The 26,057-nt window shown below is 40.3% G+C and overlaps 1 protein-coding gene across 10 annotated transcripts in view; it reads left to right on the forward strand.

Moving 5' to 3' along the window:
* Nucleotides 1-26,057, forward strand: part of LOC130285437 (NACHT, LRR and PYD domains-containing protein 1b allele 3-like) — an 80,239-nt gene that overhangs the window by 38,309 nt on the left and 15,873 nt on the right. For all 10 annotated transcript variants that reach the window (XM_056536826.1, XM_056536832.1, XM_056536831.1 and 7 more), the window contains 4 exons: nt 2,968-3,075; nt 5,696-5,748; nt 14,553-14,767; nt 19,121-19,404. In XM_056536826.1, the coding sequence (XP_056392801.1) occupies nt 2,986-3,075; nt 5,696-5,748; nt 14,553-14,767; nt 19,121-19,404 (642 nt within the window). In that variant the 5' untranslated portion in view covers nt 2,968-2,985. The remainder of the gene's footprint in view (nt 1-2,967; nt 3,076-5,695; nt 5,749-14,552; nt 14,768-19,120; nt 19,405-26,057) is intronic.

Genomic DNA, 26,057 nt, shown 5'->3' on the forward strand with positions numbered 1-26,057 from the left:
TCATTGCACTTGATTGATAAATTTAGCGATTCTGCACATAATTTAGAATTCGGGAAAAGGGGTGAACTGCTTCTACCATACACAAATAATGATACATGTCCCCCAATGTGTGTGTGTGTGTGTATGTATGTATGTGTGTGTATATATATGTATGTATGTATGTATGTATATGTATGTATGTGTGTATGTATATATGTATGTGTGTGTGTGTATATATGTATATATGTGTGTATGTATGTGTGTGTATATATATGTGTGTATGTATATGTATGTGTGTATGTATATATGTGTGTGTGTGTATGTATGTATATATATGTATGTATGTATATATGTGTGTATATATGTGTATATATGTATATATGTATGTGTGTGTGTATATATGTATATATGTGTATGTATGTATGTATGTAATGTATGTGTGTATGTATATATGTATGTATGTGTGTGTATATGTTCCAGCATCACGTCCAAGCGGCTAAAGATATTACCATTACACTTGGTCACATGTTACTTATATGTCAACAACAAACATAGGATAGGTGATTTAACCCTTACTCACCCCCATTTGCCAGGGGCGGGGCTTATGTTTAAAGTCCTATACAAGTCAATGGGAAATATATGTTACTGCATAACTTCCAAACGGCTGGAGATATTTCGATAATACTTGGTCACATGTTACTTATATGTCCACTTAAAATATAGGATAGTTAATTTAACCCTTAACTACCCCCATTTGTGAGGGTCGGGGTTTTTGTTTAAAGTCCCATGCAAATCAATGGGAAATGTATGTTCCCACATAACTTCTGTACGGCTGGAGATATTTCAATAACTGGTCACATATTACAGGTCGGAATATGAGGACGGGATGAGAGGTCAAGATAGGAGGATGGGAGGGTCGGGATAGGAGGACGGGATAGGAGGACCGGGATAGGAGGACCGGGATAGGAGGACCGGGATAGGAGGACGGGATAGGAGGTTGAGATAGGAGGACGGGATAGGAGGTCGAGATAGGAGGACGGGATAGGAGGTCGTGATAGGAGGTTGTGATATGAGGACGGGATAGGAGGATGGGAAAGGAGGACGGGAAAGGAGGACGGGATAGGAGGACGGGATAGGAGGACGGGATAGGAGGACGAGATAGGAGGTCGGGATAGGAGGACGAGATAGGAGGACGGGATAGGAGGACGGGATAGGAGGACGAGATAGGAGGTCAGGATAGGAGGTCGGGATATGAAGTCAAAAGCTTCCTCCTTTGTTTATTTTCCTCCCCAACAAGGATTAGGAAGGAAAAACCGGGCAAAGCCGGGTACTCACCTAGTTTTATATAAAGCAAACTAAATAAGAAAAAAAATATTTGGTGCATTGTATTTAGCATGAATGATCTTCAGGGTTAATACCATACAAGGGGAGGAGTGATGCACAACCCCCTACCTCAGCCTATCACATCTAGGTAAACACCTAGAAAGTGTGAGGTCACTCCTGAGATTTATACCCCAACACTTCCTCAGTCTCTCCCTTCTCTTCCTGGATCCAGTAAGTATCCCTTGTTTTAGGGTCCCCTGCTCTTTGTAGGGTCCCCAATATCTCTCTGCCTCTGATCAGCTCCTTTGTGTTGTTCTTTCTCTATGTATCCTGGGCTTTACTTTTGTGTTTTATACTATGACTTACTGAGCATTACCTACAAATCCTCAGGTGATCTCCCTTTATGGTGGATCCATGGACAGCAGAATATATTATCACTATAGAAAACTCACTTTGCGGATCCTGAATTGGCCCAAATCATATAATAAGCTCTTATTTATTGAGAACTCTCTTTTCTGTATTTAAGGAAGACGATTTTTTATATAAAATAGATTCTGAATTGGGATTTACTGTTGAACGTTCCTTTCCCAGTCCAATGTTGTTCCTTCATGCACCATTTATTATTTCTACAGCTGTTTTTATATATTATATATTTGCAGAGCCGGTGACACCACCTTTTAGCCTCATTCCTCTTTGAAAAATAGCACTTTTAATTATTAGTTTTTTATGTATTTACATTCTACGGAATTAACAAAATTATGTATGAATAATAAGTGACTCCGTTTTCTCTTTCTTGTTGTTTGCTATTTATGTTTGGAGTTCACACACTTGCAGCCATTACTAGTACCTGGGTCAACTGATAGTGCTTGGTCACTTATGTACTGAATAAACACAACTTTTTCCCAGGTCATATTTGTCCGCTTGTGTACAGCTGTTTTTATATGTATTGTCTGGATATCAACCATATGTGTCCTTTCCAGTATTTTAGACTCTTTCAGGCCATTTTCTTTTTCCCAGAAGCTACGCCCATATATTACGTAATCTTTCCAGACTCTTCTACTTCCTGGTAGAGAATTGTTACACGTGATTGTTACTACTGTGCACTGCTATGTTTTGTCTTTACTCATTTATCTGTTAAATATATTCTTTTAAACAATTATAAAAATGTATTTACGTAGCTTTAGGTTACTCATTGTTGCTTATTGTTTTTATAAAATAGCTTCAAAGTAAATCTCCACCTATTTTACACAATGTAGTTTTTAGCTCCAGCATACTATGCTGATACATTTCTTAAAGGGGTACTCCGCCACTAGACATCTTATCCCCTTTCCAAAGGATAGGGGATAAGATGTCTGATCACAGGGGTCCCGCAGCTGCTGCACCCGCGATCTTCCTGCTGCACCCAGCGTTCCTTTAGAGTGTAGCATCGGATGCAGCGCAGTGCCGGGTGCAGAGCCAGAGGCTCGTGACGTCACGGTCATGCCCCCTCAATGCAAGTCTATGGGGGGGGGGGCGCACGACAGAAATGCATCGAAGGGGCGTGGCCTTGACGTCACGAGCCTCCACCCCATATATCATCATTCACATTTTCACATAGAAAGTTTCATTTTATTCCAATAACTCTTTGGTGCTTTTTTCTTGGCAATGTGTATTTGTGTTTTTCAGCTTAAGTTTGGTCAAGTAATGAAAGAGACAAACAGAGGAACAGTCAGTAAAATATTATCAATCAAGATCATTGCCGGACATAAGATGGCAACAGGTCCCTCTGTAAAGGTGAAAAAAAACAACTTACAAATGTGCTTATATAAATACTTTACCAGCATTTGTTATTTTATCACATTTCTATCACTATATACAGGAGATATATAACTTATACCAGCTGTACATATATATTATATACAGTATATACCAGGTTATACCAGCATGGTCCATATCTCTATATACAGGAGATATATAACTTATACCAGCTGTACATATATACTATATACAGTATATACCCAGGTTATACCAGCATGGTCCATATCACTATATACAGGAGATATATAACTTATACCAGCTGTACATATATAATTATATACAGTATATACCCAGGTTATACCAGCATGGTCCATATCACTATATACAGGAGATATATAACTTATACCAGCTGTACATATATATTATATACAGTATATACCAGGTTATACCAGCATGGTCCATATCACTATATACAGGAGATATATAACTTATACCAGCTGTACATATATAATTATATACAGTATATACCAGGTTATACCAGCATGGTCCATATCTCTATATACAGGAGATATATAACTTATACCAGCTGTACATATATATTATATACAGTATATACCCAGGTTATACCAGCATGGTCCATATCACTATATACAGGAGATATATAACTTATACCAGCTGTACATATATATTATATACAGTATATACCAGGTTATACCAGCATGGTCCATATCACTATATACAGGAGATATATAACTTATACCAGCTGTATATATATATTATATACAATATATACCAGGTTATACCAGCATGGTCCATATCACTATATACAGGAGATATAACTTATACCAGCTATACATATATAATTATATACCGTATATACCCAGGTTAAACCAGCATGGTCCATATCACTATATACAGGAGATACTTTAATTACCTGCTGTACATAAAGACTTGGACAAAATTGTTGGTACCTTCTGACAAAAAAAACAACAATGCTCCTGAAAAAAACTTGAAACAGAAATAACGGATGAAGATGAGACATTGCTCCTGAATTGTGGTTCAACAGAATCATTTTGAAAATAAAAATAATGAAACTGTCCCGAAGAAAAAAAATAGTTCCCTGAACTTACTATTTAGTTGCACAACTTTTTGAGGCAGTCTCTGCAATCCAGCGATTTCTGTAACTCTCATCCGCACTTGTCGGTTTTGGACCCTAAAGGGATTTTATCATAAAGATAAATAGATTTAAACTGATGAATTAATTTAAATTAAACATATTTGCAAACACAAATAATTATGAGAAATTAATTGTTTTTTAAAAGGCAGCCCTACCAATATAGGCTGGATATAGGCTCTCTTGTTATTTTGCTTGTTGCCATGGGATACATCCTGCAGGCAGTTTCCTCTTCTGGTCAGGCATGCTCAGTTGCTCAGTTCTCCTAACACACAGTGAATATGCAACTACATAGACTGCAGCATATACAGCGGCTACACAGACCCTTCTGCAATTACATCATTCACTGCAATAAATATGTATGAGGTAGTCTGGCTGAATATTCACTGGCCAGGATGAGGTAACTATACATTATGTACGGCTATTGCTTCTTTATTATAACACTAAGGGGGAGCTGGTATTGTTCATTATAATAACACTGTACCCTGTATGAGGACAAAAGAGATAACTTTGTCATTATGAGGATTAAATTCTTCTGATGGATGACATTTCACGGGAATGAACATTTGCACTAATGACTGCTAGGAAATTAAAGGGGTACTCTACTGGAAAAGATGTCCTTTTAATTCAACTGGTGGCAGAAAGTTAAACAAGTGCTCTATGCTGACACCTCTGTCCACGTCAGGAACTGTCCAGAGCAAAAGAGGTTTACTATCGGGATTTTCTCCGTCTCTGGACAGTTCCTGAGTTCCTGACATGGACAGAGGTGTCAGCAGAGAGCACTTGTGGTCAGGCAGAAAGGAAATTCAAAAAGAAAAGAACTTCCTGTATAATATACAGCAGCTGATAAGTACAGGAAGGATTGGGATTTTTTAATAGAAGTAATTTGCAAATCTGTTTAACTTTCTGGCAACAGTTGATTTAAAAGAAAATGTTTTCCAGTGGAGTACCCCTTTAAGTTCAAAGCAAATCATGTGACAATCAGAAGCTCCACCCACTACACAGAGGCTGTCCGGGCATGCTGGGAGTTGTAGTTTTGCAACAGCTAGAGGCACCCTGGTTGGGAAATACTGTAACAATGTCACGTCTGCATTTATTCTCATTCAACCTAACAAAATATTATGTTTGCTGTTGTAAGTGAATGATGGTAAAACCCCTTTAAAGGGGTTGTGCGCTGCCCTGCCTTTTTGAGCTCCGCTCGCAGCGTCCGGAAGTTCATTACACCGAACGCTGTGTGCGGGCTTCCATGTTCGCGGCTGTCCCCTCGTGACCTCACGCCCGGCCCCTCGTGACGTCACGAGGGGACGGCCGCGAACATGGAAGCCCGCACACAGCGTTCGGTGTAATGAACTTCCGGACGCTGCGAGCGGAGCTCAGAAAGGCAGGGCAGCGCACAACCCCTTTCACCGATATGTTACCATCAACGCTATGTTATCTATCACTCATGTAGCTTCAGATATTTTCTGGTATATTTTTTTTTAGGCCAAAGAGCAACCTGACTTAGAACCAACATTCATCAGTGACAAAGAATATAGGTAAGGAAGTAGACAACAAAAGTCCAGTGTTACCTAGAAAATGTCAAAATAGTAAACCAAAGTAAATAGCAATTACACGTAAAGGGGCATTACATGTGTATTGACAGATAATAAGCAGAAGGATTCGGTGGTTTCTGACTTCCGATTGTAATTGTGGTCCAAATGGATTTTATTTATAGTGATGAGCGGCATAGGCCCTATTCGAATTCGTGATATTTCACAAATATATGGACGAGTATTTGTCCTATAGTCGCGAAATTCGCGTATTTGATATATTCGCGGTGTTCACATGCAGATAACTATCTACCTATCTATCTATATTATCTATCTATCCAACTATCTATCTATCTTCTAATATTCTTTAGTGACGATATTCGCGAATATGAGGATAAATATTCTCATATTTGCGAAAATTCGCTCTCCAGTCTAATACAGTAAATAGTTATAGGAGCCTTCTTTAGACCACAAGCTGGAGGCAGGAAGGGATGAGATCACTGTGATGTGTTCTGTGGGGAATTTTTTTTTACGAATATTGGTAATTGCAAATATATAGTGCTATAGTCGCCTTTCGGGAATATGCGAAATTCGCTAAATATATTCAAATTGCAAATATTCGCGCTCAACACTATTTATTTATATAAATGTCAAAATACAGTCTGGACATTAAAAGGTACCTCTCATCAAAAAAACTTTTGATATATTATAGATTAATGTATGCAGAATAACTTTACAATTGCATGTAATTAAAAAATATGCTTCTTTCTATTTCATTTTCCACTTTGAAGAAATTACCACTAGGGGTCTCCCTACCAGTCCTGGCAGCAAGCATTTCAGACTCATGCTGGAGTCCTAAACACTACGAGCTGCCAGTCTGCTTTGTTCACAAAGGAGAACACTCAGAGCTGCCAGCCTGCTTTGTTCACAGCCTGTTTGGCTGTGAACAAAGCATGCTGGCAGCTCTGAGTGTTTAGGACTCCAGCATGAGTCAGAAATGCTTGCTGACAGAACTGATCGGGAAAAATACAAAAGAAAGAATCATATTTTTCATTAACATGCTATTGGAAAGTTATTCAACATTCATTAATCTAAAATATATCAAAAGTTTATTTGAGAAATCAAGGTTATCCAAAGGGATTCTCAGGGTTTATACAAAAAATATCCAATTTCCCATTGGGGCTGACGCCTTCATGGGACTAATTTCCCTAAACTTGGGAACCCTATAATTTTAAAACATTTATCTTTATTGTTTCTTTCTTTAAACTATAAGCGAAGGTGAGAAAAATCATAATGATGTGCTTCAAAAACACAGTTAGGGAGCAGATTATATGGAGTATAATTTCTTCCTCCTCTCTGCAGTATGGTTGGGTAATCCCCCAATCTAGGTGATGTATAATTTTCACTCCAGAGTTATTTCCTCCAATCCATACAATATTTTTATTTATGTATTCTTCTGATCCCTATACTGCTAATTAAAAAGCCATATGTTCACCCCCCAACGTTTCACCGGCCGACACTGGCTTTATCAAGGGACACGGTGCTAACTGTGTTTTTAAAGCACATCATTATAATTTTTCTCACCTAAGCTTATAGTTTTAAGAAAGATACAATAAAGATAAATGTTTTAAAATTATAGGGTTCCCAAGTTTAGGGAAATTAGTCCCACGAAGGCGTCAGCCATAGGAAATTTGGATATTTTTTTTAACATGAACAAATAGACAAATAAAATAGAAGTTTCTGTAGGGCTAGTGATGGAGAGTGTGCATGAATGGGCCCAAAAAAATTAAATAACATCCTTTAGTGCTTCTTTAAAGGGGTACTCCCCTGGAAAACATATTTTTTAATCAACCGGTGCCAGAAAGTTAAACTAGAAAATTACTTTTATTTAAAAATCTTAACCCTTCCAGTACTGTATGTTCCAGAGGAAGTTCTTTTATTTTTGAATTTCTTTTATGTCTGACCACAGTGCTCTCTGCTGACACCTCTGTCTATTTTAGGAACTGTCCAGAGCAGGAGAGGTTTGCTATGGGAATTTGCTCCTACTCTGGACAGTTCCTGACATTAACCACAGTGGTCTCTGCTGACACCTCTGTCCGACAGAAAGAAAATTAAAAAAGAAAAGAACTTCCTCTGGAACATACAGCAGCTGATAAGTACTGGAAGGATTAAGATTTTTTAAATAGAAGTAATTTACAAATCTGTTTAACTTTCTGGCACCAGTTGATTTAAATAAAAATGTTTTTAAGTGGAGTACCCCTTTAAGAACTGCTATATGCTGGGCTATTTTTACACTTAAATATGTGAGAAGCTGTGACAGAAAAAAGTGTGCAGTGATCTAAAGCTACTATAGGTGTTCACTCACTTGTCCTAATATCCAGGATCTAGGTCTGCTTATAGCTTTATAAAGCGCCTATACATACAAAGACACCCTCCTCCGCTCAGTCACCTCACTCAACAGAAGTCTCACTGGTGCACATGACTATGACTGGGATGGGACTAGCATGTAAAGTTACCGTTCTAGAGTTTAAAGGTCATGGACCCCTTTTCGAGAGGGAGTTTATGAAGCACATTTACAAGCTGAGCATGCTTTGTGTGCAGTGAGTGTCGGCTGCTAGCAGCACTCACCGCTATGACAGTCTTTTAACCTATTAACCCCTTAACAACTTTGGACATAAATTTACTTCCTGGCGCGGTGGTACTTAACACACCAGGACATACATTTATGTCCTACACGTGACGCGAGCACAGTGGGTAGCGGCTGCGATCAGCAGCCAGGGACCCCCCCCCCCCCCTCAGTAATGGCCGACATCCGCAATCGCGCTGATGTCCTCCATTAACCCCTCAGATGCCATGATCAATACTGATTATGGTATCTGCAGCAGTGCGGCACTTTGAACGACAGATCGGATTACCCGTGGCGCTTCAGCGGGGATCCAATCACCAAAAATGGCGAGCGGAGGTCTCCTCACCTGTGTCCCACCGTCATCCTGGTGTCTTCTGCTCTGGTCTGCAATTGAGCTTACCGCTGTTCTGGTGAAAATATGGTAGAAAAATCACCTAGTGTATGCCACCACTACAATAAAATATAATAATATAAAATGAAAGTCCACAAAAAAGTCCTTAGGATCTGTAATAATAGCTTCCCACATTGGCCATTGTTTTTAGATGATAAGAGATCTTGTGGCCAGTATATGACAATGCACTCTCCCGGGAGATATAAATGCTTATGCAAGTAACGCAGGTTCCAATGATAGATGGTATTAAAGGGAGATAAAGTGTCGATAGTTCAAATAGTAAATAGTCACTGTTAGAACTAAAAAGTTCAAATTGGTTCAAGTCTAGGTGTCCTCTGTAGGGAAAAGACAAGGTCCTGTGCAATACAAAGATTTTATTAACGAACAAGAGTTAGTGAGAAAGGAAAAGTATCTCACCTAAGTCCATGCATTACATCTTTCCATGTCACAGCACTGAAGAAATGACCCTCTGCTACAATGTAATGTAGTAAGTTCACAGCCTGTAAATCAGTAATGTTGTGTCCCCCCAAAATAACCCAAACACAGCCATTAATGCCTAAACCTTGGCAAAATATGAGGACACCCCCGAAGTGGAATCTTCTAAATTGAGCCCAATTAGTCATTTTCCCCTGTGTCATGTGACTCAATGGTGTTACAAGGTCTCAGGTTTGAATGGGGAGTAGGTGTCTTAAAATTTAGTGTTATTGTGCTCTTACTCTCTTATGCTGGTCACGGAAAGTTCAAAATGGCACCTCATGTCAAAGCACTCTCTGGGGATCTGAAAAAAACATTTGTTGTTCTACATAAAGGTAGCCTAGGCCATATGAATAGAGCTGCAGCACTGTGAGCAAGACCATACAGAGGTTTCACAGGACATGTTCCATTCAGTACAAGACTCGCCATGGTTGACCAAAGAAGTTGAATGGATGTGCTCAGCATCAAATGCAGAGGCTGTCTTATGGAATTGGATGTATGAGTGCTGCCAGCATTGCTGCAGAGGTTGAAGGGATGGGGAGGGTCAGCCTGTCAGTGCTTAGACCATATGCCGCATACTGCATAAAATAGGTCTGCATAATTGTTGTCCCAAAGGAAGCCTCTTCTAAAGATGAAGCACAAGAAAACCTGCAAACAGATTTCTAAAGACAAACAGACGTAAGGATATGGATTACTGGAAACATGTCCTGTGTTCTAATAAGACCAAGATAAACTTATTTGGTTCAGAAGGTGTCAAGCAAGTGTATCTTGCCTAAAGTCAAGCATGGTGGTGGAGTGTCATGGTCTAGAGCTGCATGAGTGCTGCTGGCACTGGAGAGCTACAGAGCATGATCCCCTCCCTTCAGAGACTGGGCTGCAGGGCAGTATTCCAACAATGACCCGAAACACACCTCCAAGTTAACTGGTCAGGTGATGGACTGGCTAAGCATGTCTCCAGACCTATATCCTATTGATTATCTGTGCGGCATCCTCAAATGGAAGGTGGTGGAGCCCAAGGTCTAAAGGCAGAGCTGGAAAATAATGGAGGCCACACAAAATATTGACACTTTGGGCCCAGGTTGGACATGTCCACTTAGTATTCACCCAACAAAAGTACTTTTGTTGCTAACATTTAGAGGGGACACAACATTTATATATAGAGGGGACACAACATTATTTTTAAAGGGGACACAACATTATATTTTGAGGGGACACAACATTAAACACTGGCACACACTTAGAGAGGCTTGTTAGGTCAAGGGCAGTTTACTCTTTTCCATATTATGGTGTAATGAGAATTTGTGTGAATTTGTTAAACTTGGGTATCAGGGTTTTTGGAGAACACGGGGGCTATTCTAATTAAACACTTTTTCAGGATGGGGTTTCAAAGAAATTTTCGGAATTACAACAAGAATTTAATTTAGAATATAAACAGTATTTTTGGTATGTCCAGTTGATAGAGACAGATGCACATTTGAAAGGAATTTTTTGAAAATGTAAGAACATTTTTTGATCAATTATATAGTAAATTGTGATGTGGATAAGGGCATGATGGTTAGAATTTATAAGTTACTTAGGCAAAAAGGTGGGAAAGCACTACACCCTAAGGTTAAGAATAAATGGGATATAGAGGGTAATCAATTGGGGATGGAACAGTGGGGTTATATTTTCCAACACTCAAAATTTTTCTCTAACATGAATTTTAAACTTACTTTAGAATTTAGCATAAAACTTATATTTCTCCAAAAGACCTGGCCAGGTTTAAAAAATGGGTTAGAGTCTAATTGCCCTCACTGTGGAATAACTGACGCAGACATGGCTCATATTTTCTGGGATTGTGCACCCATCCAAGAATTTTGGGCAATTTTTTTTTTTAGAAATGGCCAAAAGGGTCGTGCTGGATCAGGTCTCCTTGCTTACTTTATCTCAGGTTGTCTTAGGTGACTGGCGAAGGAGGAGTTTGTTTGGGGATTTGGTTCCAACACTTCTTATGTGTGCAAAAACCTTGATCCTAAGAGTTTGGCTAGGATTGGAGGTGATGACAAGTATTGAGTATATTATTAATGTTATGATTGGTTGGTTTAACCTTTCAAGTGGTAACAAGTTATAAATAAATAATGAATATAAATTAAAAAAAACACTTATACAGGCTGTGTACTCCCTACTTTACATTGTAGCAGAGGGTTATTTCTTCAGTGTTCCACAGGGGTGGAATCACTTATGGGAAAAATTCTGTGTGTGTATATATAAATATATATATATGCTGCGGTACTTAAAGGGGTACTCTGGCGCTTAGACATCTTATCCCCTATCCAAAGGATAGGGGATAAGATGCCTGATCGCGGGGGTCCCGCCGCTGGGGACCCCGTGATCTTGCACGCCGCACCCTATTAAAATCAGTCCCCGGGTCTGATAACTGTCGATCATGGGGACGGAGTGTTGTGACGTCATGGCTCCGCCCCATGTGGCATCACAGCTCCGCCCCTCAATACAAACCTATGGGTTTGCATTGAGGGGCAGAGCCGTGACGTCATAACGCTCCGTCCCTGTGATCAACGGTAATCAGACCCGGAGCGAACACTCTCTGGGGACTGGTTTTAATGGGGTGCGGCGTGCAAGATCACGGGGGTCCCCAGCGGCGGGACCCCCGCGATCCGGCATCTTATCCCCTACACTTTGGATAGGGGATAAGATGTCTAAGTGCCGGAGTACCCCTTTATATGGAAAAGTGACATGTGTCTGCCTGAATGGAACCTGACTGTGGGTTGCTCATGATAAACTATGGCAGCCAGTGTCCTTTGCTAGGCCCTGTGCCTGCCATAGTAGATCTGCTTGCACAGGCTGCCTCAGACAGGCTCTATTATATTTTGTAACTCAGTGTGGGAAGTTGTTTGAACTATTAACGGGGTACTACGGTGGAAAACTTTTTTTTTTTTTTTTTATCAACTGGTGCCAGCAAGTTAAACAGATTTGTAAATTACTTCTATTAAAAATCTTAATCCTTTCAGTACTTATGAGCTTCTGGAAGGATTAGGATTTTTTTTTTAATAGAAGTAATTTAGAAATATGTTTAACTTTCTGGCATTAGTTGATTTAAAAAAAAAAAAAAAAAAAAGTTTTCCACCGGAGTACCCCCTTAATATAATATTGATACTACATTGTGAATGTTGTAAATGGAAAGAATAAAGTAAAAGGCGAGAATTGTTAATTTTTGGTCACATCACATATCAAAACAAAAATAAATGTAGAAAATCTTTTTTGTACCATAATAAATAAATAAAAAAAGAAGCTTTCAAAGGTGCCCCTAGCTTATAACCTCACCCTTACAGAAATCGTTCAAATATCGGGGTGATAATTTCCTATATCCACTAGTATCTGACCTTGGTTCGTACAAAAGAAAAAAATAAGGCAGTCTTCATGGTCTATATCAGACTGAAAACCATCCTCCGTTTCTGTATCACTATATTATTTAGCATAACACTTACCCTTGACATACACTTATGTAATGGGTCGGGTGAGCAGACATGACGCCATCAGCAGCTGACATCTGCCGGTAATGACGGACAACACAGATCGCTCCTATGTCTGTAATTTAACTGGTTAAATACCATCTATACAGATTATGGCATTTAAACATTAAATGCCGCTATTTCCGGGTGTCTAGTGGTCCCATCTCCCATCGCGGGAGAGAATAGGGTGCTAGGAAAACCAGGTGCCTTACCTCTGCTCCTCGGACTGCCTTTGGCAGCCCTTAGCAATCAAGCACTGATAACATACATCATTGTAATGCAATAGCATTACATTGATCTATGTAAACCATACAGGTTTTTAAAAATATAAAAAATATATAAATTTAAATCACTCCCCTTTTCCCCTTTTTCAAATTAAATGCTGTAAAAAAAAAAAAAAAAAAGGAAAAAGTACTATTAAATTACTACATACCTGATCCCGCACTGTCAACAGCGTAACTGCAAAAAAGATTTCAAATGCCAAAATTGCTGATTTTTGGTCACATAACATCCCAGAAAAATGTAAATAAAAAGTGATCAAAAAGCCAGAACTACCCCAAAAATGCTCATGGCGCATCAAAACAAGTTATAGGGGTCAGAAAATGACAATGAACAGAGGTTAGTTTGTTTGTTCCAAGTTTTCAATTTTTTAAACCATAGTTTGGTATCATTGAAATCAAACTGACCCATACAATGAAGTATGCATGTCAGTTTTATTGTATTTTGAAAATTATTGCCTCACAAAATTGGCCAATTGCATATTTTTTTTAAATTTTGCCTTACACATAATTTTTTTCTGGCTCCGTAATACATTATATGATAAAAAGTGAAAAGGACAACTTGGCCTGCAAAATAATAATAATAATAATAATAATAAAACTTTCTGTGGTAAATTAAAAAAAGGTAGATGTGGAGGAAAATAAATGTGTACCAAAAATCTAAATTCTCTGGGTCATGAAGTGGTTAAAGGAGTACTCTGGAATATGAAAACTTAAAATAGGTGATAAGTTTCAGATTGTGAAGAGTCCAACTGCTGGGACCACCCGCGATCTCCCTTACGGGGCCCTGACAGTTCGAGGGAGGGGTGTGTGTTCAACCTCTGCACGAAGGGTCCCCTTCCCTTGGACTGCTGGGGCCCCCGAACAGGAGATTGCATGGGGTCCCAGCGGTCAAACCCCTTGTTATCTGAAACTCATTCCCTATCGTTAGGATAGGGAATACCTTTTCATATCCCGGAGTACTCCTTTAAAGGACAACTGCAGCGGCATTACGCTTATCCCTTATCCACAGGATAGGGGATAAGTGTTTGATCGCGGGGGGTCCGACCGCTGGGATCCCCCCCCCCCGATCTCCCTAATGGGGCGCCGCCATAAGCGCTCATGGTGAGAGGTCGACGGTGACGCCCCGTCTCCTCCCCGTCCCCATACAGTTCTATGGGGGATGCGGGGAGGCACGAATGCTGCCTCCCCTCCTCTCCCATAGAGATGTATGGAGGAGGCGTGCCGGCCGCAACGTCATGCTGTGGCCAGCACGCCCCCTGCACGGGAGAGCCGCGACCCCGTACAGGAGATCGCTGGGGGCCCCAGCGTTCGGACCCCCCGCGATCAAATACTTATCCCCTATCTTGAGGATAGGGGATAAGTGTTTGTAACGCTGCAGATGTCCTTTAAGAGCCTTAGAAGGCTGGATGGCAAACACCTCTTTAAAAACTGTAATGGCAGCCATATTATTTTCAAGCAAAATTAAGAGTTGACACAAAAAACTGACAGAGATGGACATTCAGTGATTTAGCAAATGTCTTCTTTTTAAGGATTGAAAATGAGTTAATGTTTCATTGCAAAGAAACTGGGATAAAGTTTGAGATGCAACCAGAAACAATTATCAAGTATTCATTGGAGTACGGGGAAGAATACATGAAGCTGATCGAGGAGAATGGATATGAGTTACTGGGTCCCATATTCAATGTAGAAGTCATATCTGGCCGGGTGTCAGAAGTCTACCTACCACATTATGTACGTCTAGAAGGTAAGTTATCAAATCATTTCTTTTACATCCAATTAAAAGGCCCATTCACACTATAGAAGTTATGCCAATAGATATTACTGCAGTAGATTCTGTGTGTAACACTAAAATCATTCGCTATGACCACACATACATGCACCATCTCCATTGATGACAATGTAGTCCGTCAGAATGCCACCAGGGCTAGGCTGTTTGTGCAACTCCCATTAAAGTCAATGGGAGTTACAAAAATTGTCTAACTTCTTTGCTTTGGCTGCTTTCGGGTTTTCCGACCACCTTCGGCCACTGCAAACAGGCTGGAGATGTCTGGTAAAAGTAAAATCACTGGATGTCGTATATCTTGATAAGGTGGCACATAAAAGGTTGGTACATAAATGAGAAGGATTGGGCAGAATGTGTGTAAGCGGGTAAATAACTGGCTCAGGGATAGGAAACAGAGGGCAGTCTTCCGACCTTCCCATACACCAGAGCCGCAAGCTTGCTTTATTACAAACGGACTCCATATCGAGGAATTTACGTTTTCAGGAAACCAAAAATAATGAAATAGTGATTGTGTTAGCGGGAGTTTTAAATGGAGGCAGGATCTAACACTTAAGTGTAACACAATTCGGCGCTCCATGGACAGAAAGCGAAACAAACAAAGACTTAAAGGTATTCCAGGCCAAAATTTCTTTTTTATATTTCAACTGGCTCCGGAAAGTTAAACAGATTTGTAAATTAGAAATATATATATTAGGGCTCAGGGTTTGAGACAACTGGACAGGTTGTGTTTAAAGTAATATTTCAATTTATTGATTGTATATAATGTGACAATTGAATATTAGATAAAATGTAAATAGCAGCAACTGCGTCTCACAGGGCCCTTGTGTAGGCGCAGCACCAACTATTAAGAACTATAGCATATGTATAGTAAAGTATATAAAATATAAAAATATACTTGTAAAAAATTATAAAAGATATAAAATAAGAATATAGAGACCACCATAAACATATATATAGAGAGGGATCTGGATGGGAGAGTCTTAGTCCATCCTCTATGTTAAATAATCTCCTCTCATAAAAAAGTCCTGCTCATATAGACCGATTCTGGTATTGTGGTAACCAATGGCAACCATAAGGTTAGTAACCCGTAGCAACCGTTCTGATGAGTCCGGCTATTTAAGCACTTCAATGTTTAAGTAGAAGATAAACTTGATATTTGTAGACAATATTCAACATGAACAGCTAGTGTGCAGTCACTGTTAATATGCATGCATATTTGTATGGTACTTTGTATCTCACCGCTCCTGGACACTGATGCGCTGGACTTCACGGGGATGCTGCGATCTCCTCCTGATGCGCTGTGTAATCCTGCAGTGTATTAGCACTGAGTAGCTGTCTTGGTAAGCGGCAGCATCACCAGAGACTCGGCAGTCTCCCACAGTGGTGATGTTGGTAGATGGTGGGTTGCGGGTGGTGTTGTCGCAGCGGTTCTGCGGATGCCCACGTACATGTGCCGGTAGCGTCCTCGTGGCAGCGAGGCGCGGATGTCTCCTTCACCGGGTGTCGGGTGATTGACAGTTTATTGTCCGGTATCGGACTGCTATTGACTTAAGCAGGGCAAATATACTGGTGGTCTCAATAGGTATTGAGGGGACGCTGGACGCGTTTCAGAACTCTCTCAGTCCTTTCTTCAGCAGCAAAGAATAATCTTATTCTGTCCAGTTGTCTCAAACCCTGAGCCCTAATATATATATTTCTACAGACAAACTACAATCTGACACCTTGGGTATAAGTGTCTAATTAGGTAGCCCGGGTTTATTTGGTGGGTAGTCAGACAAGAGCCTCTCCAACTCTTTTAGATTTGTAAATTACTTTGATTAAAAAATCTTAATCCTTGCAATAGTTATTAGCTTCTGAAGTTGAGTTGTTTTTTTCTGTCTAATTGCTTTCTGATGACTCACGTCCCAGGAGCTGTGCAGTTCCTATGGGGATATTCTCCCATCATGCACAGCTCCCGGGACGTGACATCATCATTGAGCAGTTAGACAGAAAACTTCAGAAGCTAATAACTATTGAAAGGATTAAGATTTTTTAATAGAAGTCATTTACAAATCTGTTTAACTTTCCGGAGCCAGTTGATAAATAAAAAAAAAGTTTTTGCCTGGAGTACCCCTTTAAAGAATGAAAAGAATCCACGACGCTCAGAAACAATAGTTGCAATTTAAACAATTTCTTCATAAGCAATAATCGGTTTACATTGCAACCATTGTTTCCAAGTGCCATGGATTCTTCTACTTCTGTATATTTATTAATTACCTTGTAGCGGGATTGTATAGTAAAGTGTCAATCTTTGCAGATGATACTAAACTGTGTAAAGAACAGTGCACTATGTATAGTAGATAACATAAGAAGGCAGTATGTAAAGCAGATAACATAATAAAGGATGGTATATACAGCAGATAGCACAATAGAGGATGGTATATACAGCGAATAACACAATAGAGGATGGAATTCACAGCAGATAACACAATAGAGGACAGTGCGCTGTTTATGGTAGATAACATTAAAGGGTAGTATATAAAGCAGATAACATAATAAAGGGAGTATATACAGCAAATAGCACAACAGATGACAGTATATACTGCAGATAACACAATAGAAGATTAAATACACAGCAGTTAAAAAAAATAGAGGACAGTATATACAGCAGATAACACAATACAGGACGATATATACAGCAGATAACACAATAGAGGACGGTATATACAGCAGAAAACACAATAGAGGACAATATACAAGCAGATAACACAAAGGACAGTATATAAATCAGATAACACGATAGAGAATGGTATATAAATCAGATTACACAATAGAGGGCAGTATAAATGGAAAATAACACAATAGAGGACAGTATATAAAGCAGATAACACAATAGAAGAAAGTATATACCGCAGAAAACACAATAGAGGACAGTGCACTGTGTATAGTAGATAATACAATAGAGGGCAGTGCACTGTGTATAAAACAATAGACGACAATTAACTGTATAGAGTACATAACATAATAGAGAATAGTGCACTTTGCATATTAGATAACACAATAGAGAATAGTGCATTGTATATACGGTAGTAGATAACACAATAGAGGATAATGAACTGTGTATAGTAGATAATACAATATAAGACAGGACACTGTATATAGTAGATAACACATACAGTACACTGATACACATGGATCTGAATAGGTTGTAGGTTTGGGCTGAGAAGTGGCAGATGAGATAACACTAATAAATGTAAAGTTCTGCACATGAGGAAGAAAAATCCAGGCTGTAAATGTATTAAATGGTAGAACACTGGGGACGACTGACATTAAAAAGGACTTAGAAGTAAATTTACCTGTAGTGACTGGTGTCAGGCAGCTGCTGCCAAGGCAAATAAAATCATGGGGGGGCATCAAATGGGGCATAGATGTACTTGACAAATAAATCTACCGCTGTACAAATCACAGATAGGAAACCAAAGTAACAAGGGGAATGGGAGGACTACAGTACCCAGAAAAATGATCAGAATTAGGGTTATTTAGGGAAGAAAAAAAAGAAGGCTTAGGAGCGACCTAATAACTATGTATAAATATATCAGGGGACAGTACAGAGATCTCTCCATGATCTATTTATACCCAGGACTGTATCTATAACAAGGGTTACTTAGCAGTTCTCCAGGGGGTAGTTGAAAAAAAATCAGTAATGGCGGCCAGAGCTACTGGATACTGCTTCTAAAGTCGCCAGGGAAACTTTAAAAGAAATGTGATATGTTATTGTTACCATAAAATACACTGCATAAAAACCAAATCCATCCAAAGTTGCAAAATTGCAGTTTTCTTTTAAATTTCCACCCACAAATAATAATTTATTTTCCCGCTGTAAAAGTAAAGGAGTCATTAAAAAGTAAAATTGGTTGTGCAAAAAACAAGCCCTCATATGGGTCTGTGAGCGGAAAAATAAGAGTTATGCATTTTAAAAGGAGAAGAGTGAAAACAAAAATGTAAATTGGCTGCATCTGTAAGGCCAAAATGGGCCATGTCCTTAAGGGGTTAAATAGTGTAAAAAAATAATTAATAAATCATTCTTAAAAGCCCCTCCCCTAATAACAGTTTAAATCACCCTACTTTTCCTATTTTCCCAAAAACAATAAATAACTAAAATGAACATGTTTGGTATCGTCGTGTGCAGAATTGTGTTTATGATCCTGCACAGTGAATGGTGTAAACGTAAAGAAAAAAAAAGGGTTATCTCCCCATATAACCTACCTGACTGTATATTGTGACTGTGTAATTGTGCTGTTACCTGACATGTGAACACTGTTTTATTTTTTACAGGTTTTAGTGGAGAAAAATCTATGAAATTTGGTCACATCAAAGATGGGAAAGTCAACTTGAAAACCCCAACTAGAATTGAAGATTCTTATGTTGTATTGGAAAATCCTTCTTTTTCCCGTGTTGCTGCTGTTGGAAAATCTATTGCCTCTTTTTTTAAAAGGGAAAAATATCCTTTCAATGGGCAGTTTCTAATGTATGCCCGGGTACTCTGTCCGGAAGAAGAAGAATTTACAGAGTACAGAATTCATCTATATCTGATTCCTACTGATAGACCTAACGTTCAGGTAACACTTGGGTGATCATTATTGTATAAAGTTGGTAGATTAAAGGAGTACTGCAGCCATAGAACACATAGAACCAGAAGTGGCTCATCTCCCGTATGGGACCCCGGAACTGCTGCGGCTCTGTGCAGCTAATGTTTGTGTCATGGATCTCACTAAGAGGATCACAGACACGCCCCCTCTATTCAGCTCTATGGGAGAGGGGGTGGTATGCACGAACGCTGCATCTCCAGCTCTGCCATAGAGATACATGGAGGGGGCGTGTCAGCCGTGGAGTCACACCTTCTGCATGGGGAGAGCCACAGCAGAGTCAGGGCCCCATGCAGGAGATTTCTGGGGTTCTGACGGTCTGACCCCCCCACGATCAGACACATATAAGTGTTCTATGGCTGCAGTACTCCTTTACTCCTTTAAAGAAGTACTCCAGCGGAAAACTTTTTTTTTTTTTAATCAACTGGTGCCAGAAAGTTAAACAGATTTGTAAATTACTTCTATTAAAATATCTTAATCCTTCCAATACATTTTATGGGCTGTATACTACAGAGGAAAAGTTTATCTTTTTGGATTTCTCTGATGTCACAAGTACAGTGCTCTCTGCTGACCTCTGCTGTCCATTTTGGGAACTATCCAGAGCAGCATATGTTTGCTATGAGGATTTTCTCCTGCTCTGAACAGTTCCAAAAATGGACAGCAGAGGTCAGCAGAGAGCACTGTGGTCAGGACATCAGAGAAATCCAAAAAGAAAAGCATTTCTTCTGTAGTATACAGCCCCTGAAAAGTACTGGAAGGATTAAGATTTTTTAATAGAAGTAATTTACAAATCTGTTTAACTTTCTGGCACCAGTTGATTTAAAAAAAAAAAAGTACCCCTTTAAGTAGTAAGAAATATTAGGGATAAGGAGCCCACTCTACCATGGTAAACATGTGACTAGCATGTACTTGTCTTTATACACTTCTTAACATTTGCAACATCAAGAAGGAAAAGTCATTGAGTTATGGAAATCACAGGATCAATACACATTGAAACAAAATACTCAAAACATCTCTGAACACCACACACACCATAGAAATACCTACACGCCTTGGCATGATATCAGTGAAGTTATTAATGTTTGTCTGAGGAATATTCTGCCACCCTGACTGCACTTGAGCACATTACCAGTATTGATTGGTCATGAATGGGAAGTGGTGGGGGTGTATTGGCTTATTGGTGATTTAACCGTAAAACATGCTGAGAAAATAATGCTAATAGAGTTTAATATTGTGCTTTCAATGTCCACATGACGTCCTGCAGAGTTCTGCAGCCTCAGGTCACTAATATTTTCTACCATAACCCCTTACTATACTGCTAAAGGGAGTTGTATCTTGAAGATTTTTTTGGAGGTCCTATATTTTTAAATTGCATTCATTAAAGGGGTACTCCGCTGCTCATGCCCCCTCCCATAGACTTAAATTGAGGGGGCGGGGCGTGACGTCATGAGGAGTCGGGGCTATCGCGTCACAAGCTCCCGGCACCGGCTTTCAGAACAGTTGTTCCAAATGCTGAGCAGCGGAGTACCCAGCACGTGAAAAAAAATACAGACCTGGAAATCACTAGCGATTATTGTGTTTGAGGCCCATATGACCTTTAGTGATAATCGGTAAGGGCAAATTTAGACTTCAAAATCTCTACCTGGAGATATTCCATGTGGAAATTTTTTTCTGCAGCGGGTATCATCAAAATCCATCGGTTCCGTCACTATTGATGGAATGCAGTCCCATTCACACCAATGTTATCGTCACGCATCACAATTTCCAAGCAGGATTTCTGAGCCGAATTCCACTCGGAAATGTTTTAATGTGAGTGGGCCTTAATAGTTATAGTTGGAAATGTGATCATTTGCAGATCTTACCGAGACCAGGTACTTACTGACAGCTTGCCGTTCTTGGTGTTTTATCAGTAAACAATGACGCCTTTTTGCTCTGCAGATTAACAGATGTCTCATTGGTGGGAATCCTACTTGTATCCTAGGAAAGTGAACCATCTATCCCAGTTATTTGTACTTCATAGGGTGTATGGCTGCTAACTGTCCCAGATGTGGAGGCTCCAGCAGATCGTCTTCATATGTTCTGGATATTAGCACCTCTGGTTCATTTGGACAACAACCTCCTTTCCTACATACATACAAAAGAATATGGCAGATTGTCCCCAGGACTGAGATGCCGTAAAAAGTAACCTTAATAATCCAGATAAACACCCCAAAATACAAAGAAGATTGTGACTTCCCAAAAAGTTATTGCCAAAATAGGCAGAAATTAATAAAAATAGCAATTACCTCAAATTCTGTGCTTGTCATCAGAACATAAGTCTCACAATAGCCAGTGGGATATGATGAAAATGACGACTATAAATAATATTGCAAGAAGTGCTCTATCCATATAAAATACAATCCTGTATGGAACCATTTACAGTGGTCCCTCAACATACGATGGTAATCCGTTCCAAATGGACCATCGTTTGTTGAAATCATCGCATGTTGAGGAATCCGTTGGCAGTCTGGGCATGCTGGGTGTTGTAGTTTTGCAACATCTAGAGGTCCGCAGGTTGAAGACCACTGTTAGAGGAAGTTGTACTCACCTGTCCCCGCCGCTCCGGACCGTCACCGCTGCCCTGGATGTCGCCGTCCATCGCTGTCGCCGCTGCCCCGAGGTGTCCCCGACGCTCCGGCAAGGCCTCTGCTTCCCCGGCATCCGCGCGCTACGTCGCCGCCATCACGTCGCTACGCACGCCGCTCCTATTGGATGACGGGACGACGTGTGCAGCGACTTGATGACGTTGATGGAGAGTGCCGACGATGCAGAGGATCCCGAAGAGGACACGCCGGAGCCCCGAGGACAGGTAAGAGACATCACCGGAGCTCACGGGGCACCGTAAACGGCTATCCGTCTGCGCTGCTGGATAGCCGTTTATTTGATGGCCCCGACATAAAAAAGCATCGTATGTTGATTCTGCCTTCAACATGCGATGGCCTCTGAGAGGCCATTGCATGTTGAAATTATCGTATGTCGGGGCCATCGTAGGTCGAGGGGTCACTGTATTTGCAACTAGCCCTCACCCAAAATGTTTCTATCCACACGTCTATTGATTTATGATGAGGGAATTTCCTCAGGGAACTATAAGTGGATATGTGCACAAAAAGAGAAACATATGAGAGCTAAATACAATATAGATAGAATATAATGTAGTAATAAGATATGACTAATGATAACAATAGGACCACTGTCACCGTCCAATTGGCAAACAGGCAAGGTAATAGCCAACAGTGGCCAGCTAATGTAATGTTGAGAATGCCTACCAATAATGCACCAATCCTTATCCCCACTGATGTTAAGCTGCATACTGAGCCACATAGGTTAAAAGAATACAAACAGTGTAACCAGGGTGAGCCTAACCAATGTACAGATGCGCCCACAATAAAGTGTACTTACAGTAAGCCTAGGGCCGAGACTATATGGTGCCACTTAAAACAAAATGAGACCAATTGAAGTAAGGACCATAGACAATATGTCCCAACCACGTCTCACCCTGCCGGCAAACCTAAAATGTACTTACAGGCAAGGCGATCTTACTGTTTATGCTAATAGGCCCTGCATTGGCAGAGCACCTGGCTGGTATGGGGGGAAGGCAAGTGCTGGCATCTTTAGCTGGCTGAGCGCTTCTGGGTTCCACTACAGACTATGCCTAATGATGCAATTGGGGGTGGTACCAGGTGACAGAGCTAAAGAAAGCTCCATATGTTAACACCTTGAGGTGGTGAGCACAACGGACAAACAGTAACTAAAACACACACTGGTTAACAACCAAAAGAAAGATATAGCAGGTTATAGCAGGTAGGACAGGACTAAAGTAAATCTAGAGACTAATAGAGAAGGGCACATGCCTGGAAAAACAATACATTAAAGCATGTGAAAAACACTGTAAATATCCCCTCATCGGCATGGGGAGGAAGGGAAAAAAACGGGGAGGACTATGCCTCCACTTATGGGCAATTAGGAAGGCCATCAAAGAATGGGACTAAGAATAAACTGCAGCAATGCACCCTTTAGACTAAGATACATTAGAATAGACCAAAACCCAAATAACTCCAATATAGGAAATGCCATAAATAACAGAAGGTTACAGAACAAGGCATGGGCCTATAGGTCTATCATGACCCTATTTGATCTCATATTAAGTACCCTCAGCCTAGATAGCATTGACACCCTAAAAATAGTAGTACTGTAAAGCAGGAAACTCCTGTTATACACTAAAATACCCTACACTGAGGGTGGAGCTAGAAGATAGCCAGTGGGGTAGCATAATCGGGGTAGCCTTGCTGATGAAATCTTATGTGAAGATTAGAATCTTTGAAATCACAGATGAATTCTTCCATATCCAAACAATTCCTCCTGAGATAAAGATACTGCCCTCTTGGTATCCTCTCTCGAGAGGGACTGTGTGGCAGCTCTCCCATGTCAGGAGACAGTTTGTCGAGGGTCCCTTTCTGAAAACACTTGTTCTCCTCCTTGACCATCCTTTGAGAGCTAAACATTCGAGAAAGCTAATATTTCCGTATCTATCTCATAGGTCAAAAATAACCTGATATTATTGGTATTGAGGAGTTGCAAAAATTTGTCAGACTTTTTTTTACCAGCCCATAATAGGAAAACATCATTGATATAGCACGGCTAGAAGATCTCGCTTTCTGACAGTTGTTCTCTTTGTCAACAAAGGTGATGGTGGCCTCCCACCAGCCCAGGAGCAGGTTAGTGTACAATGAGGCACATGGACTCCCCATCGCTGTTCCCCTGAGCTGGTGGTAGTACTGCCAGTTGAGAAGAAAAAAATTATGGATGAGGACATAGTCAAGAAGGCGGTTGGGGCCTAATAATGTAGACCCCCTAGAGGACAGATAGTATGAGACTGCACACAGTCCCACGTGTGGGGTATTGAGGAGAACAAGGCCTCTACATTAATGAAGGCCAGAATGGTATTATCCTCTATGGTAAGCCCCTCAAATCTTCTCAGTAGGTCAAGTGTATCACCAGTATATGATGGTAAAGAGAGGATGAAACCTCCCAAGATCTTATCAATGTATATGCCCACATTTTTGCCCAGACTCCTGATACCCACCATAATTGGGCGCCCTTTCAGGGGTGACAAGCCCCTATGCAATTTGGGCAGTGCATAGGAATTGGGGGTAATGGAAGACTCGGGCAACAAGAACTCAAATGTATCTTGTTAAATAAGTTTGTCCCTTCTGGCTGCACCCATAATATCAATTAAATTGTGAGAAACCAGATTGTCAGGCAGAATCTTGTAGGTAGTTCCATTGCTCCCAGCTACCCCAGTCACGGGCCTTTCTTCTATCTTACATTTTGAAATGTTTTTATCATCTAAGTTTGTGAGCAAACAAATGAATGTTCCATTGACTTCTCAGGTAAGAATTTTTGGCTATATTAATGACATCCTGGGAAATGATTATATCAAGATTGTATTAAAACACATTTTATATCAAGCTAAGAAATGAATAGCTGCACGTTGGCTTTAGTAATTGTGCAGTAGTATTCCTTCTATGAGAGAATTTATTCATATAATCTATTGTGCCAGGAATTATATGTAGTTCTACCATTTCTTCCTTATTCATAGGATTTACCTGTGCTGTATGGTATGTAGGTGTGCTGTAAACTGTTTATGTACTTGTACATTCATGTTAAATATGGTTACTAAAAAGTTTAGGGTTTTTCTTCTATGTCATCTACCATAAGCAATAACAAATGTTCTATCTGTTGTGCTTGTGGTACAGTTAAAGGACCAGGAGGGTGAGTCTGTTCATTGTTATTAGGGATGAGCGAATCGAATCTGACGAATCCAAATTTTTTACAAATTTCAGGGAAAATTCTATTGCGCAAATCGCTTTATTAAACACCATTTACTGCTGTCCAGGCAGGGCATCTAAAATGGCAGATCCACATGTCAGGACATGGGGCAAGAATCTAAGGCAACATATAACCGAGTTATATCCGTAACATATGTGTATGAACACAGCCCATACAGCAGAGTCACTATCATTTGTATGTACACTCACCTGAACTCTAGTTGCCGGCGTGACCGTTGTTTGCCCTATACACCTGTGTCTTATCAAGGACATGGGGCAAGGAATCCTGAGAAGGCAGAAACAAGGGTCAGTGTGATGACCATGAATTACATGCAGCCAGCCACCCCCTGTGATGTCACAGCCCTATATAATTGGCAGCCATATTCCGGCTAGTCACATCAGCGTTCTATTACAGAGAGAGAGGGATAGAGAGCAGTGTGTGTTGCACAGAAAAGCATTTTAACAGCAGTGATTCACCTCCCAGTCACATCAGTGTTCTATTGCAGAGAGAGAAAAAGAGGGACAGCAGTGTGTTGCACAGAAAAGCTTTTTCACAGCAGCATTTCACTTCAAGTCCAAATCCAGCCTAGAAGCACTGATAGGGAAGGGAGAGAGATTGAGAAAGAAAGTGCAATTGCGGGTGTATTAAAGCAGTGTGAAAGGCCAGTCAAAAGTACATACCTGCTGGTGTTGTAGACATGTATTGTTAAGCGTAGTGGAGCGCATTCTACTGCCCTCATAGGTGCATACCACATACGT

The sequence above is a fragment of the Hyla sarda genome, chromosome 8, assembly GCF_029499605.1.
Source record: "Hyla sarda isolate aHylSar1 chromosome 8, aHylSar1.hap1, whole genome shotgun sequence".
NCBI lineage: Eukaryota > Metazoa > Chordata > Amphibia > Anura > Hylidae > Hyla > Hyla sarda.